Here is a 16,692-nt window from a genome sequence, read left to right on the forward strand (position 1 = left end):
GTGCCCTGCCTACTGACAGGGATGGGGGTGGCACTGCGCCCCCAGATAATGTTCCGCCGGTACCACGACAGACCTCCCCTGTTCCGCCACCTCCGCCACTTCCTCCACTCAAGACGGATCTACCGAAACCAGCACTACCCGATCTTACTAAAAGACAGACTCAAGTCCAGATACAGACTCCGCGGAGAGATAATACCCAAGCATCCGCCCCAGGAGGTGCGACAGCGGGTCTACAGACCCCGCCACCGACACACATAACACACAGATTACATTTAAAGGACACACAGAATCCTTCCCAGTCACCCTATTCAGCCCGGCTAGACGCATTCAAAGATAGGATGTCATTCTGCAGATATGATCCAGTACCTGGAACAGACGATCTAATGGTCTTAGCATCACTACGCTTAAGATCTGCCACCGATAGCTTGCTATGTTATGTAGGAATGCAGGAAGCTCTCGACAGACTATACAAATTCATACAGACAGGGAAAGACCCCGACAGTGTTAACGCTGCCATGTATAAACAGAAAGTTGACGTTCAAAAACAGATTTTAAGATTCTTCATTAATTGTGTGATAAGAGAACGAGACAGGCCCGGGACAGATCGGAGTGAGTTAGACGCATTAAACAAGTGGGGCCAAAATATAGCAGACGCGAAACATGACAAGCTATCATGTATAGCCACTATGTCCCAGAAAATTAGAAAGGCAGTATTAACTGCACATCAGGAAGAAACAGATAAAACCTCCTCTGGGGAGGAAGATGAAGATGAAACATCAGAAAAATCTACAGATATGATAGCGTATGTAGGTAAGGGAAATTACCTTAGGAAAGGTGTCCGTCCGGAGAGCAAGAGAGTTCTTTTCTCCGCTTTAACAAATCCGAATTCTTCAGAACATCAGTTCCAGGAAACTGATAAAAGGCTTCGAGATCGAGTAGGGTATCATATACTCAATTCTATGGATGAACAGGAACTAGCCCGGTCCGCCGTGTTGTGGGCCGAAAACACAGACATATATAATGATGACACGTTAGTGCAGACATTCTTGAACCTTTCCCCGGAAGAGCAGAAAATAGCAGGTGTATACATGATTCAGCACCTCCTCATCAAGTTCAGAAACCATCATTCTGATCCAGGTCCCTTACACGAAACATTAGAAGCACTAATTATGGATAGATGGAGAGGTTTTAGTACCAAATTAATACAAATAATTCTAGAACAACGACGTAAGTATAACACTTTTCTGAGCTCTGAATATGTTCCCGCCCCACCTCCAGAAAGAAAAATGTACCACATGCAATGCGGTAGTGGCATTGAAAGTCAGAATCCCTTACGAGAAGTACATCCAGTTATGGGTGCGGACCAACGTCTGAAACGTGTGTATGTTCACACACCACTGACTAAGTTAGAACTGTTAGAAATGAAGAAATTAGTTCCGTGCCATGATAAAGACCCTGCGGGTTTTCACAGAGAGCTTAAAGACATGTTACTGATGGGAGATTACACGTATGATGATATTATGAAAATGTTGAAAGTACTGTTGCCCACGGGCATTTACGAGAAATTAAAGGAGAAGGATTGGGAAGTGGGAGAATCAAAGATAGCATGGGCGGAAATAGAAGACGAAGAAAGCAAACGAGTCCCAGGGGTAGGCCTTGGGGACAAGACTAAAGCATTACCAGGTTTAATAGTACAGGTTCTGCCAAGATTATTGACAACTAGAAAGGAAGATTGGGACGCAATCTCGTCCTGCAAACAGAAACAAGATGAAGATACTAGTGACTTTTATTCAAGATTCGAGAAATGTTTCATTATCAATAGTGGTTTAAAAACAAGTAGCGAGTCATATCCACACCTTTTTGTAACAAAATTAGTAGAGAACGCCCTACCACTAGTTAAAAATAGAGTGTACAAGGTTGAAAGTACTTGGCAGGCAAATACGCCATCACAGATGTTACAAATGTTACAATATCACCAGAATAGAATTAGGGAAGAACAAGAGCAGGAACAGAAACGTATGAAAGACACGAAAATGAAAATGTTAGTGGCTCAGACAATTCCAGCCGAGGGTCATAGAAAAGGTGGGGCTCAGACAAATCATTCTGCCGCTCCCGTTAAAGGGACATGTAATTATTGCAAGCAGCCAGGTCACTACGTACATGAATGTCCAGTCCTGAAACATAACATCGAGACAGGTAAAACTAAAGAAAGACCGCCTAGACATGAACAGGGTCAACAACAGACCTCACAGAACGAACAGCCAATGCAGAATACACAGCCCATGCATGATCAGTCCCATACAGTACAGACAGTAGCAGTACCGCAGCCACAGCATGCTCAGACACAGCCCGCTGCCGCAACACGACAAGTATCACAACAGATGTACCAGTATGCCCAGTCGGCATATCCAGATTATCAGCGTTATACATGAAACAGCCTAGGGAGGGAAAGTGATTTGTCTCTTATTGAAATTCCTGTAGATCAAGAAGGTCCTTATGTACATAGTCACGTATTAGGAAAAGACAGAAAGTTTTTAATTGACACAGGGGCAAGTCGCACTACTATAAGTCATAATGAAGTTCCAGGGGCACCCCTCTCAGGCTCACAGAATGTTTCCCTTGGTTTTTCAGGACAGCCTATTGTAAATGAAGTATCAGAACCAGTACCACTAGCTGTGGGTCCATTATCTCGAGTTACAGACTTGTTACTTACGAAGTCATGTCCCGAAAATCTGTTAGGAATTAAAACACTGAAGGCTCTAGGAGCTATAATTTGCTGTTCCCCGGAGGGAGTTAGACTCTTTCTACGAGATTTCAAAGGTCATTATGTTCTGCGTGACTTTGATGTCAGATTGAAAAATGTACCAGATCACTTGTGGGCAAAAGGCCCAGCTGATGTAGGTTGTATGCATATCACACCATACCGTGTTACACTCAAGACAGGAGTTGTTCTACCCAGAATCAGACAATACAAGTTACCACCCGATGCTGTAGTGGCTTTACTGAAAATCGTTGAAGAGCTTATTGCCCAAGGAGTGGTCGTAGAGACCGACTCCAATATCTGTAATTCGCCTATCATTCCAATTCTTAAACGTACAGACCGCAATGCACCGCCAGTATACCGGTTGGTGATTGATCTTCGAGAACTGAACAAATGCATTGTACCACAGTATCCTGTGGTCCCCGATATCTCTTCCCTGTTAACTGCCATTGATTCAGAAGCAACGTTCTTCACTGTAATCGATCTCAAGAACGCCTTTTTCAGTGTACCCATTGACCCGGAGAGCCAATATCTCTTCGGATTCAGTTTAAATGGACGAAGTTTCAAATTTTCCCGCGCACCTCAAGGATTTACAGAAAGCCCCAGCATCTATAGTCAAGCACTGAAAAGACAACTAGATTGTATTCAAATGCCAGTTAATACCGCTTTACTACAGTACGTCGATGATCTACTGATCACCGCACGAAGTGAGCCCGAATGTGAACAAGCATCTCTGATAGTTTTGCATTTTCTGGCCGACAAGGGACACAAGGTGTCTCCTTCGAAGCTACAATTCTGTGTTCAGCAAGTTGTGTACTTGGGTCACTTGCTGTCCAAAGTGGGGAGACAGCTCACTCCCGATCGCATTCAGTTAATAGTAAACATGCCCCGACCCCAGACACAAAAAGAAGTGCGGGCCTTCATAGGCCTCACCTCGTACTGCAGACAATGGATTCCTCAATATGCATTTCTAGCTAAACCACTCATCCAGTTAACGACACAGGAGGCAGCAACTTCGACTGTCCTCCCTTGGACTCAGGAACACACACAAGCCTTTGAGGAATTAAAGAAAGTTTTATGCCAAGCACCAGTTTTAGCGACACCATGTTACAGCAAACCGTTTACACTTTTTGTTACAGAACGTGACGGTACAGCATTGTCTGTCCTCACTCAAGATCAAGCAGGTTCGCATAAGCCTTGCGCTTATTTTTCAAGCACATTGGATTCAGTAGCACAGGCACTCCCTGCATGCTTAAAGTCAGTAGCAGCAACAGCGTTAGCAATAAGACAAAGCGATTCAATTGTTTTAGGTCATCAGTTAACAGTACAAGTTCCACATTCTGTAGAGGTCCTGTTAAACAGAACCCAGACTCAACACTTAACTATAGCACGACTGACAGGTTACGAATTGACATTATTCCAGCCACACATAGAAATCAGACGCTGCAGTATCTTGAATCCAGCAACATTGTTACCTACAGTTATGGCAGATCCAGCTCCACATGATTGTATAGAGATTATAAATGCAGTAACAAAGCCCAGACGAGATTTAACAGATGTTCCACTGACAAATCCAGACCTGACACTTTATGTGGATGGTTCATGCATGAGAACAAGTACAGGAGAGTTAGTGGCCGCATATGCTGTGACCACTGAAACTGAAGTTAAAGAAACACATCGTATTGATACACTGTCTGCTCAAGCGGCAGAGCTCATCGCTCTGACCCAAGCCTGTATTCTAGCAAAGAACAGAAATGTTAACATATACACAGATTCCCGTTATGCGTTTGGAGTCGTACACGACTTCGGCATGCTCTGGCAGGAACGAGGTTTCCTGACCTCTCATGGTACCAAAATACAGCATGGTCCTCTCATTCAAGCACTGTTAGAAGCAATACATCTGCCTTCAGCCATTTCAGTCATGAAGTGTAAAGCACATACTAAAGCCACAGATTCTGTTTCCCAGGGTAACGACCTGGCAGATCAGACTGCAAAACATACAGCACTGACTCACACTCAGACAACTGACACGACAAAGATAACAGATCCGACAAACTGCATGACAGTCAGGGATCCCACACTAGATGTTATTGACATTCAGACACATGCTACTACAGACGAAATAAAGAAATGGACCGAACTAGGAGGGATCCAGACAGATCAAGGTTGGATGACGAAGGGAAAATCTACATGGTTTCTCCCTGACTCTATGGTTCAAGTCATGATAAATACAGCACATAGTCCTGCCCACCTGGGAGAGAAAGCCATGTTAGACAGTTTGCAAAATCTCTGGAACAATAAACACTTACGAGCAGCCGCAAAACAGAAAGTGCGTACTTGCATGATCTGTTGTCAGTTCAATCCAGGTAAAAGCGTCCCTGTAGAGCAAGGTGGATTTCATCCTCCCGATCACCCTTTTGAAGTCCTCCAGATGGATTATATCCAGATGGACCGTTGTCGAGGATTCAAATATGTTCTCGTAGTTGTCTGTGCTCTGTCCCGCTGGACCGAAGCATACCCAGTCTCAGATTACACTGCTCCGACCACTGCCAAACAGTTGGTTCGTGAATTCTTCCCACGGTACGGCTTGCCTCGTGTCGTGTACTCAGATAACGGTCAGCCATTCTCATCTGCCCTAATGAAAGAAGTTTCCTTGTTATTGGGATACCAGTGGAAGTTCCATTGTGTCCGACATCCAGAAGCAGCAGGCCTTGTTGAGAGGCATAATCAGACGTTAAAGATTCGCCTTGCCAAAATATGTCAGGACAAAGGGGTCGACTGGATAGTCGCTCTGCCGGTGGCACTATTCTATATGAGAATGGTCGCCCATTCGAGATCAGGGCTATCTCCGTACGAAGTGGTCTTTGGCAGACCACCGAATATGTGGGGGACGCCCATTCCTAAAAAGATAACCGATGTTGATTCTAATATGTTGACAGATTACCTTGCCTCCTTGATGTCTGCACTCCAATCATGTCGTTCACAGGTTGCCGCAGCCTTCCCTGACAACACCGATGTGAAGGAGCATGATGTCCGCCCCGGTGACGTTGTTTTAGTCCGTAACTTCGACAGGAAAAGTCCGTTGGAGCCCCGCTGGAAGTCTCCGAAAACCGTTCTACTAACAACAAGGACCGCCGTCAAGTTGGAAGGAAGAAAGGGGTGGGTCCACCTAAGCCATATCAAAACATTCCCAGGACTGAAACCGGAACAAGACACACCCACCCCCACCAAAGACTCTGATATCAAAGACTTTTCCGAACCCAAACGAGAAAAAACTCCTCAAGAACAATATCGTATGAAGTTACGATCTAGCAAGTCAGACAGTTTAATTGTTTAAGTCCTCCCCTAGGTGAATCGGTTAAATAGTTTCTGACATGTATCCCCTAGATCGAGTTAGAGAGAGAGAGGAAAAGAAAAGAACATATTGCAAATCACTTCGTAGTCACTGCATAGTGACACTAATAATTATGTTTATTCTAAGTATATTAATAATTGTTGCTAGCATCTTATTACCGATATACTTTCCTATCTTCAAGCGTGAACAATCTGCTTACAATGTCTCTGCTGAACACACTTTTAGTGAATTACCTCCTCATGAGCTTTCCTACAGACTTGCGCTGCGCAACAATACATTCATTAGTATGTTACATCATTCTCATCAAACTAACAATGCTACAAACTGCTGGATATGTGGCCGACTCCCTCCCTACCAGAATTACAAGGGAGCCCTGCCTCTCTTTCCGTATCCGTTCACCCACAATGGCTCCTGCGGAGCATGGTTTAAGATAATTAATTCTTTAGATCCCGACATTGCTGTTTTCGATGGGGGTTGGGTTTGGGGAAACCTGAACTTGGTCCTACTAGACGTCTGTTACCCGGATAAGGAGGGACTCCCCATTAGAATAGGAACTGATCTAGAAAATGAAGTATATGGATTAGGTAATTACACAATTAGCCTTATGATTCTTACTGTCGAATCCAAAGCCGCACCAGTTCTACCTATTATGTCAGTACTGCCAGTCACTGGTGAATTATGTATCAAGAAGAAAGGTTCAGTACACTTAGGACATAGTAAATGCACTGCTGTAGTCGAATTCAGTGATGATGGAAAATCATCTTTCAAAGCTATCAGTCATTCTTACTTTGTGTGTGGTCATACCGCATACATCCGTCTACCTCCAGATTGGGATGGTACCTGTTACATTGCATTCCTTCTGCCACCTGTTTTCCTAGCTCCTTCTGATTACCATAGAAATAGCAATCTAGTAAAGAATAGACCCAGAAGAGATGCCCCCCTTGTCGACTACACAGAAACGGCATGGGAACAGTACACTGATTTTAATAAAGGATTCTTTTTCTTTTTAGGCCCTGTTCAGAATAGTAAATTAATACGCAGATTAACTAGAACACTTGAAACTGTAGTAAATGAAACTACCTCCGCCTTAGGTAACTTAACAGAAGAGCAGTCCGCTATGCGGGTTGTTGTCCTTCAGAATCGTCTTGTAATTGACGTCATCTTGGCAGATAGAGGTGGAGCCTGTAAGGTCATCGGGTCAAGCTGCTGTGTTTTCATTCCACAAAATGCACCCTCTGTATATCAAGCTATCACCCGTCTCCATAAGATTGCAAATCAGATACATCAGACTCCAGGCACCTGGACTTGGTCCGGTTGGTTCTGGACAACGTTAACAGCTTGGGGATGGAAGATCCTATCCTTCCTAGGCATTGGCCTAGTCCTAGTATTCAGTTGCTGCCTATGCCTACAGTGTGGGCCAGCGATCTGTGGACTGTGTGCCACTTCTTGTATTGAACATTCCAGTTTTCACTCAAAACGTAACCAAAAGAAAGAAGAACAAATGATGTTACAAGAACAGACTGATCGATTCATGAGGATCGATATTTCATGAAGGGTCCGTAGGGAACAAGGAGGGAATGAGGAAAATTAAATTTTGGCCATGTTGTGTTCCCTAGCGCGTACCCCACCGACTCCATGTACCAGCTTAAAGTGCATGTAACTTCCCTCCTGTGCCAGCTATGAAGACGCAAATACATTTGCGTCCACCGTTAACTTGTCCTCTTTCAGATCCACCATGAATGGATTATATAGTCCATTCCTAAGTATGCTATGCCAACGTCTTTTTGTAGTACACTTTCACTTTTTCCTGCTCTATCCAGAGTAGGCCCTGAATTCCTGCCATCTGAACCTCTTTTGTGGCTCCTGACTCTGCCCAGGCTACCTCTCTACTCGTGAACTCTGTCCTACTTTCAGCGCGGCCCCTCGCGCTCAGCTCAAGCCTGCTTTCTGCCAAGACTGACTATAACCTTCGAGTTATCTGTTCCGTTCCCCGAGAATACATTCCTGCCTACTAGATCCTGTAAACATCCTCTCCAGCTGCAGAGCCAAAAGGCCGACCTGTCTTAATGCAAGTAATTCATAGCCTCCGTTGCCATGCTACCATGGAAGGCCCCGTGCCCCCCCACGCTCCACATGTAGACACTCAGGCGCTCATACACGCATCCACAGTTAGCATAGAATAGCCTCTACCCTAGAGACCTTTCCGCCCAGATAGTATAGTTCCTAAACATCAGATATCAGATATGATAGAAGTACAAGTTGATCTGACATGCCAGACTTCTGTCTCTTTCCGTCAGTGTAAATGTCAAGACCCCTGCACCCCGTCAAGCACACGTCATGCAGCTGCGCGCGCATCCAAGCTTCCAATTTCTGCTGACATTGCAACATTCTGTTAGCCCCACCCCTTGGTGCCACCCACTTTCGTCACCTATCAGTGACGTTTCTAGCACACACCTCTAGTTCACGCCTAGTTTACGCCTCTTGATGATGTATTGGTACCACGTGTACACTGTTATCTTGTCTTCTCTCAGCTGTTACGCCTCTCACACTGAAACTTATGATGTAAATCAAGTATATAAGCTATGTAATGTCAATAAACGAGAGCGCGCTCATCTATCCCTTCTGACACCCCTGTGGTGGTCAGAACATGATATCCTGATTCCTTTATGAGGAATAAAACCCTTAGAAACTCTAACACCACGGACTCTGTTTTCTTTCCTTCTGATTGAGTTATTATTGATTAAGTACTTACCTGCATAGAAATTAAGAGAGTAAATTAATTATTTACGTCAGAAGGACTTTGCTGTGAGCTGTGTCCCCTGTCTTGAAGGAATCTCCAAGGGCCTGAGAAGAGCTGGCTCCCTGTTTTTGAAGTCCCAGGAACAAAAGGACTTCACCCCCAGTTTCCCTGAACTCTGCTGAGAGTTCTGTCCTTCCTAGAGTGCTTGATCCAGTTGTGGGGCCTCTGGAAGTTGAACCTGAGCTAGGAAGCTTGAAACTAAGCTTGAGAGACTTTTGAATCTGAAAAGTGTTGCATCGCTCGCTTGCGGAGCGCATCCCCGACAGTGCGAGAAGTTTCCCGCCGCTACGAAGGTCGAGATCGTCGCAGTGCCTGACGACGCTGCCAGAGCCGTCGCATCCCTCGTTTGCGGGACGCACCAGACCGGTGCGGGAGAATCGAACATCGCTGCGAGTGTCGTCGCAGAGCCTGTCGTCGCTGGGTGAGATCACCGCACCGCTTGCTTGTGGACCGCATCACGTCGCTGCGAGCATCGTCGCAGAACCATCGCATCGAGGAGCTGCGAGAGAGAGGATCACCGCTGGACCGCGCATCGTTGCCCCGGAGATCGTCACAGCCCCGACGAGATCATCGCATCGTGCCTTTGCGAGAACAGACTTCCTACGGAACCTACGCACCGGAATACATACAAGTGGCCTTCCTCCCCCTACAGACCGGATTCGTCGCAACACGCCCGCTGCTGCAGCGGGGCTGTCGCATCGCCTCCCCAGGGTCTCAGGAGTAATGCATCGCTTGTTTTCCACCGCACCAGCTTCCTGCTTGTGGAACTTTGTTGCATCTAAAAGGTACTGTGAGTAAACATGACGCAACTGTGAACTTTTCACGCATCTGTGGATTATTTTAACGCAACTTAAAGAACTTTGATTACAACCTGAAGAACTCTTTTGAAACCATATCCTTGAACTGTGTATGTTGGATTTTTGACGTTTTGGTCTTGTGTAGTTTAGAATAAATACCTTTATTTTCCTAAACTGTTGTGGAATCAGTTTGTGGTGTTTTCACTGTGTTACTGTGAGTGTTGGTACAAATACTTTACGCATTGCCTCTGGTTAGCCTAGACTGCTCAGGCCAAGCTACCTAGAGGGCGAGCAGGGGTTATCTAAGAGGGTTATCTCCTTGCCCTGACTAGAAGCAAGGGTCCCTATTTGGACAGTGGTACCTACCTCTGCCAACTAGAGACCCCCAGTTCTAACAGTGGCCCACCTCCAATTTAGATTTACTTGTATCTTTTCACATGAGAAAACAGTATTTACTAATGGTTTCATGGATGGTGTCTGGAAACCCACAACAGTTGCAAGTTTCATGATGTACATCTGGGAAACTTTCTTTCTTAGTGTTCATAAATCTGCACCCATCTGAGGATGTAATTCTCTGGGTGCAAATTTACAACTGACCTTGAGAATATGTGCTGCAAAGTTTGAAGAGTTTAGAAGAAACACAAACAGATTAAAAGGGCATTGAATGAGCACTGCTTAATGATTTACAAGTGAAGACTCTCAGTTGAAAAGACATAGAGACTTTAGTGTTCCATCAGGTAGTAAAAGTGATTGCTCTAAAAAGAGAGCAATGAAGGATTAGGTATTGATTCCAATCTTCACTCTGTCTCAAATTTGATCCTGTTATCAATGACTTTAAATATTTAGTAGGCATGAATACTGCAATCAGACATCCATCCTTCCTTAATTTACCCTGTCTCTCCTCTACCTGGATTTTTTCATCAGTGTGTTGTGTATGGCCATAGCTGTTTTCTGTTGGTCTGTATGTGTACAGGTATATTTGTTGACTGTGTGCGTCGGTCTAATTGTGTTGGTTTGTAGAAATTGGTACCTGGCTCTCACTGACTTTATCTGGCATCTTTTCTAACAGTCTACCCTTCCTAACTTGCCATCAGGCCCCAATCCTTTCCTGTATTTACTTCCCCTTGATTTCTACTGATATGACCTGGAGATGTTTGAGGAAAACTTCATTTTAAGATCATAATGAGGTGCAAAATCCATGGCCTGCTGCTTATAAATTTTGAATGCGACATAAACTGCTTTCCATTGTATGCATGGTGGATCATTATGTTCACCTGAACGTAGTGCTTTTCTATGCAGAGCTTAATCAGCAACAAATACATGACAAATAAATGTCTTTCAACTGGTTGTAACTACAAGAGACAGCAGTGTCCTTCTTTACTCCTATTGTCTCAGTTCATGTGTAATTGTGCCTATTGATGATGCATTAATCAATAATGCCTAATTGAGAGCACCAGACACAAACAAGGATTACCTGCTATTGTTCTTAATTACTTTACGATATAGGGTTCAATGCGGTAATGGTTTGCAAGTTAGACCAAAGTCAATCTGGAATCATGGACAGCTTTTGGTCATCAATTGACTAATTTACAATATTGCAATAGCTACAGCTTTGTGCATTACAAAAATACATTCTCATGAAAGGTTTGCTTATCTGCCTGATATTTCATGAATGAAAGACACATCTGATTTTCTGATCACTGGATGCACTACTTAGTGTCTAGGCACTGAATCATGCCCAGCAAGTTGGACATATATCACCTTATGTACTTTTACTTTCTAACCGTTGGTGGTTTTATACCTTGCCTGTGGTAAGTAGGTTCATTTTTTAACTTGATTCCAAATTCCTTAGCATGGACCAAATTCCACATGGATGAGCACATGGCCTTCCCTTCCACACAAAGTTCCTAATGATATGATGAGTACGCATACCAATTATGTCATGCATTTGTAGAGCGCACTATCAACCAGTAGGGTATCCTGGTGCTGAGCAGGTGTGAGTCTAGTCACACCTATGACCTCATGAGACTACACGAAAATCCAGGTCTTCAGCTTCTTCCTGAATTCCAGAAGTGAGGAGGAGGCGGGTCTTATGTGTCGCAGCGGGTTGTTCCATGCTTTAGGAGCGATGTAGGAGAAGGCTCGACCGCCGGCTCCGGTTTCCCGTATGCACAGGATTTCTGCAAGCAGGATTCCAGCTGAGTGGAGGTTTGTGAAAGCAGATGCGATTGTTGAGGTATTAAAGATATGTTTATTGATTGTCATGAGTGCAGATGAATTTGTTGATTGTCAGAACTAAACCTACGGAAACACGTTTTTATGCAGTCTGCGCTATTAAAGACTAGCAGAAACAATCGAGTTACAGTAGTTATTACCGGAGTTGTGTTATATCCAAATATGCATGTGATTGCCCGGCCGGATTAAAATAGGAGCGATTCCACTGCAAAAGTTTCCATTAGCTCCTAAAAATTAAAGAAAAAAAGAAAATGTTCTGATAACATAGTGAAATTCATTATGCCACATGCTATGCACAAAAACGGGACGTTAAACACCGTAGACTATGAGAACAGCAACTTCGCACTTTAGTTTACTTCTTTTGCGGTATCATATAGCGTGGGCCAAGGCCGCATCAGGCGTCAGGGCGCTACACAAAGGACAAATATCAGAGTCGCAGCTGCAGCGTGAAGTAGTGCACTAACTTCAGTGCCAACACAAAGACGTTCTTTCTTTTACTTCCTGTCAGAGAGTGTTTGGAGTGTGACCTACTGCGCTGGTGTTTATCGAAATGATTGTTGTTTGTGTTTTGTGATAACGCTTCAGCCTCTTTAAAATATGTGTTCTGTGGTAAGAGTAAGTGCTGATCTTTGCTCAGTCTGTAATCTTATTAACTAAAAAGGGATTTTTTGCCAGCATTTCCTAGTACTGAAATGTAAACAAACAGATAAATAGTAAATACAATAGACGAGAATCAGCCTGTAAGTAGTGCCCTGTGAGAGATAATGTTCCAGCGCTCTAATTGGCTCCCTGCAAGGCAAGGGTTTGACTGATCTCTGCTGCGGCGCTACCAGTCTTGCTTCTACCAGCACTATTATCTCAGGCTGACACTTCCATTACTCTGGACGGAGAAAGATGGACGTCACCTGTCAGAGGCTGGTTAATTGTGTTGCTAGATGTATGTTGCCAGGTCGCAGGTTGGACATTTATGAACATAACTGCTTCCTCTGATGTCCGCCATTCTTCAGCGATCGATGCGGCTCTTACAGTAAGCGCATAATTGAGTGAAGGCACTTACCACCGAGGGGCCGAAGATGAGGCCATTGTGCGAGCTTCATTGTCCATACATTTGCCACAAATGAGCTTGTGTTTGCCCTTTACTGCACATTGCTTAGCGGAAACAGAAACTAACGCGCCGTTTCCATTTGTTTTCTAGATAAATGGCCAAGATGTCCAGAATCGCGAGGAGGCGTTGGCACTGCTCACCAGTGACGAGTGCAGAAAAATTGTGCTGCTGGTTGCACGGCCTGAGATGCAGGTTTGTATGAAGAAATGAGGGCATGGAGCCAGGGGCACTTCGAGGCGCTCATTACTGGCCTGCAATGAAGCAATCATAAAACTGTGGGCATCCTCTGCAGAAGTATCACAAACAAATCCACTTTAATGGGGTGCATCTGGCCTACAGCTGCCACAGAAAATTGAGAACTCTTTTTTTGACCTAAAGGTCCCTGATACCTAAAAGGCACATAAATCCACCCAGAGCTGAAATTGTCTTCATAACCGCCTCTCTTTTGATGTCAGAGCATGCTGAACACTAAGAATAGCCATGTTTGTTTTGATTGAGCGGCTACCCTTCATTAGTGACTATTTATTTCCAATATTCTACTCGCCACTTAGTTATCTTGCCGGACAGATGCTGTGCAACACAAAAGATTGTCAGGTAGGTCTCTAGTACTCCTCCCTAAAAATCCACTCTGTGGCAAGACAAGGGAACAAAGGACTATTGCATCCTAAGTGGGTTCGAATTAGTATACTGATGACACCACAACACCAACATCTAGAAATATTTCACAAATGCTACCCCATGGCACACTTTGATATCTTAGCTCAGTGACTAGATTCCCACATTAGACAAAAATAATCCTTACATAGAAAATCAGTTGCATTCGAGGAAAGACTGATCGAGACACGTTAATCACCTTTACAAGCTTATATTGAAGTAATTTCTTTTCACAAAACTATGTTGCTCAGTTTCTAAATTTCCAGTATTTCAAAGATGCCTTCCTATCTACCTCTCCCTTTGGAGTTGAGATATGCTGAATATAAACCGGTTCGATCTATAATAGTTAGCCAGGTAGATAGAAACATAGGTTCACAGACAGACAGACAGACAGACATTGGTTTGTGCAACTGTAAAACAGTGGTAGTAACTACCGGCAGGGCTTTAAAAGGGATGGGTGTTAGTTACGTAAGGTAAATAAGGAGCAACTATGGCTTGTATATAATATTGAAAAAGCTTCCACTTAAAGCCCTGGTTACACGCCAGCAATGTTGCTGCTCCTGAGTTTTAAAAAGAGAAGGAAAATCCAGAGAGAAAATGACTCTCTTTAAAGGATTTCCCTTCCCCTTCAACCCTCACCTGGCATGACGTCATGCCGTTACTTCTCCACTAGTGAGAAGTGAGCAGTGTGAGCACACACATTGATGTTCCTGCTGTCATTGCAGTCTGGGAAAAAGTGAACCGCCTATGTCAGGGAACAAAACAGAGCCCGATACGAGACCCGTTTCGAGGTCCCCTTTAAAAAACTGCTGGTGCTCAGCACCGGTGAGACCCGACTCACTTAAAGCCCTGACTATGGGACTGATTTATATCTTGGCAGCCAGCTTACTCCGTCACAGTGGTGAGGATTATCCCGTCCGCTAAAATATAAATCCCATTAAGTCTTACGGGATTTATTTTTCGGTGGGCGGAATATCCGTCACCGTTGTGATGGAGGCACTCGTCCGCCAATATCTAAATCAGTCCTAAAACTTCTACATTAGGGAATGTTTATGGCAGCAGTATTTCCAATATTTTGCAAGATATCTTTCCAGTACATACAACTGGTAGCATTACGCTTCCTTCTCAATGTAATCACTTCTCTGCTCCTCTTCCACACTCGCACCCTTGTTCATGCATGCCATGTCCTTTTCTGTCCTCTCTGTTGGCGAAGAAGTTTCATATCAAAGAATTTTACAATTGGCAAGGAAACCACACTCCCATTGCCCCAAAAGTAAAGTAATTTAAAGGCCTATATGTACATGACCCACCATCCAGACCCTCCGAAATCTTCCACTTAGTACATCCAACCTCGACACACTTGGCAGTTCTTTCTGCCAAAGGGCTCGGTTTGTTTCAAATGCCTTCTGCTGATTGTCACAGTAGTATCCCAGACCCAGGAAACCTCGGACTTCCATCTGGCAGGCGGCTCATTCTTCTGGCCACCAAGACCTCGCCTCTCCCAGACCTTTCTCTCCATACATAGTTGAATATCTCCAGCAGCGAGTCCTCCCTTCTGTTGATGCCACCTGCCTCGATGATGTCAAAGTTTCCTTTCTGATCTTTGGTTGTATTCTTCAATAACAGTATTCTGCTCAACTACTCATCTCTGCAATACGAAATTAAGTGTATATTCTCTGGCGAAACAAATCTGCAGTGTTGCAAAATTTACTCTTAGATAATATCTATGAATTAGATTCATGGAAGTGTACAAGTTTTAATTCACCTAGAGGAAAGTGACTAGAAAAATTAGAAGTGATGTGTGGAAAACTGAATGGAGATCATTAACGGTTAAGATGTGCAATGTCGAGAATGCTTTATACTATGCATAAAAGGTATCAAATATATTGTAATAAAATACGAGTACACTACTTAAACCATCTGACTCCCATTAAATGATTCAAGCCATGAAGTTGACAATGTATAGAGAAGAACACACTGAGCTAATGGAGTTACATAGGGTGCTATTGCACCCTGTGTGCTAATAATCATTCCCAACATATATCCACAGACAGAAGTCAGAGTCTGCAAAAGTAGAATGACCAAGCTTGCTTAATTAGTACATAGGTTAGGGGCTGGACTACGAGGGGTCATGTGTACTTGATAGTTCCATTGTCTGTACGTGTTCTCGCTGCATTCTTGAACCCAAGACTCTCAAGCATTCATGAAAGTGTATTGAGTGCTCTAATGCTGCCCACATTCACGAGACCGGTGGAAGCAGAGAAGTGGCCTTCACACTCAAGATGTGTAGGTGGGCAGTGTTGTTGCTTTTAGAACCTCTCAGCCTTCACCGTACTCACATAAGTAAACCACAGGGGGCTACTAATACTGTCTAATCAAAAACCGGTGACCATTCAAGGTTGTTAAACTGTTTCTACGTGTCTTGTGCCAGTTTCCAATCTATTTCGGATTTGCTGAGCTCCAAGAGCAGCATTTTCAAGACCTGTAATGCGCAGTCTTGTCTTTAATCAGCTCGTGGCTCCTTCCTGACCTTACCTCTATCACCTGCGACTCTCATGCAAATTAGGTGGATTTAATTGGATTAGTTTACAGGGCGCAATTACGTGGTGACCTGCGACGCAGCTGATGATTTTGATTGAATCAGTCATTTCCAGTTTTCAGTTACTTTTGTCTTTTTGTAAAACGCAAGCTATTTTATTAAGGGAATTATTCACTCCGCATTTTCATTTTCTGCTTCTTTCTGTTGCTTTAGTGCCATAGAGTGTTCCCAGTGAGCAACGGACATGGAATACCTCAACAGTGGCGAGTGTGCCACGGGCTCCAGATGTCACTTAACTCTGAGCTTAGGTAGTACATTTGAACGTCTGTCAAACATTTATTTCCATGTCAAATAGCCACATCTTGTTCTATTTCATTATTTGTTTTTTATTGTGACAGTCACAGCCAAGAGGGTTAGTGAACTATTTATATAAGAAACTTACAGAA

At 43.9% G+C, this 16,692-nt stretch overlaps 1 protein-coding gene across 1 annotated transcript in view; it reads left to right on the forward strand.

Moving 5' to 3' along the window:
- The window catches only part of PDZRN4 (PDZ domain containing ring finger 4), a 553,980-nt gene that overhangs the window by 491,773 nt on the left and 45,515 nt on the right, over nucleotides 1–16,692 (forward strand). The window contains exon 6 of the mRNA XM_086919475.1: nucleotides 13,144–13,245. Within this exon, the coding sequence (XP_086775601.1) occupies nucleotides 13,144–13,245 (102 nt within the window). The remainder of the gene's footprint in view (nucleotides 1–13,143; nucleotides 13,246–16,692) is intronic.

The sequence above is a fragment of the Lissotriton vulgaris genome, chromosome 1_1, assembly GCF_964263255.1.
Source record: "Lissotriton vulgaris chromosome 1_1, aLisVul1.2, whole genome shotgun sequence".
Classification (NCBI taxonomy): Eukaryota; Metazoa; Chordata; class Amphibia; order Caudata; family Salamandridae; genus Lissotriton; species Lissotriton vulgaris.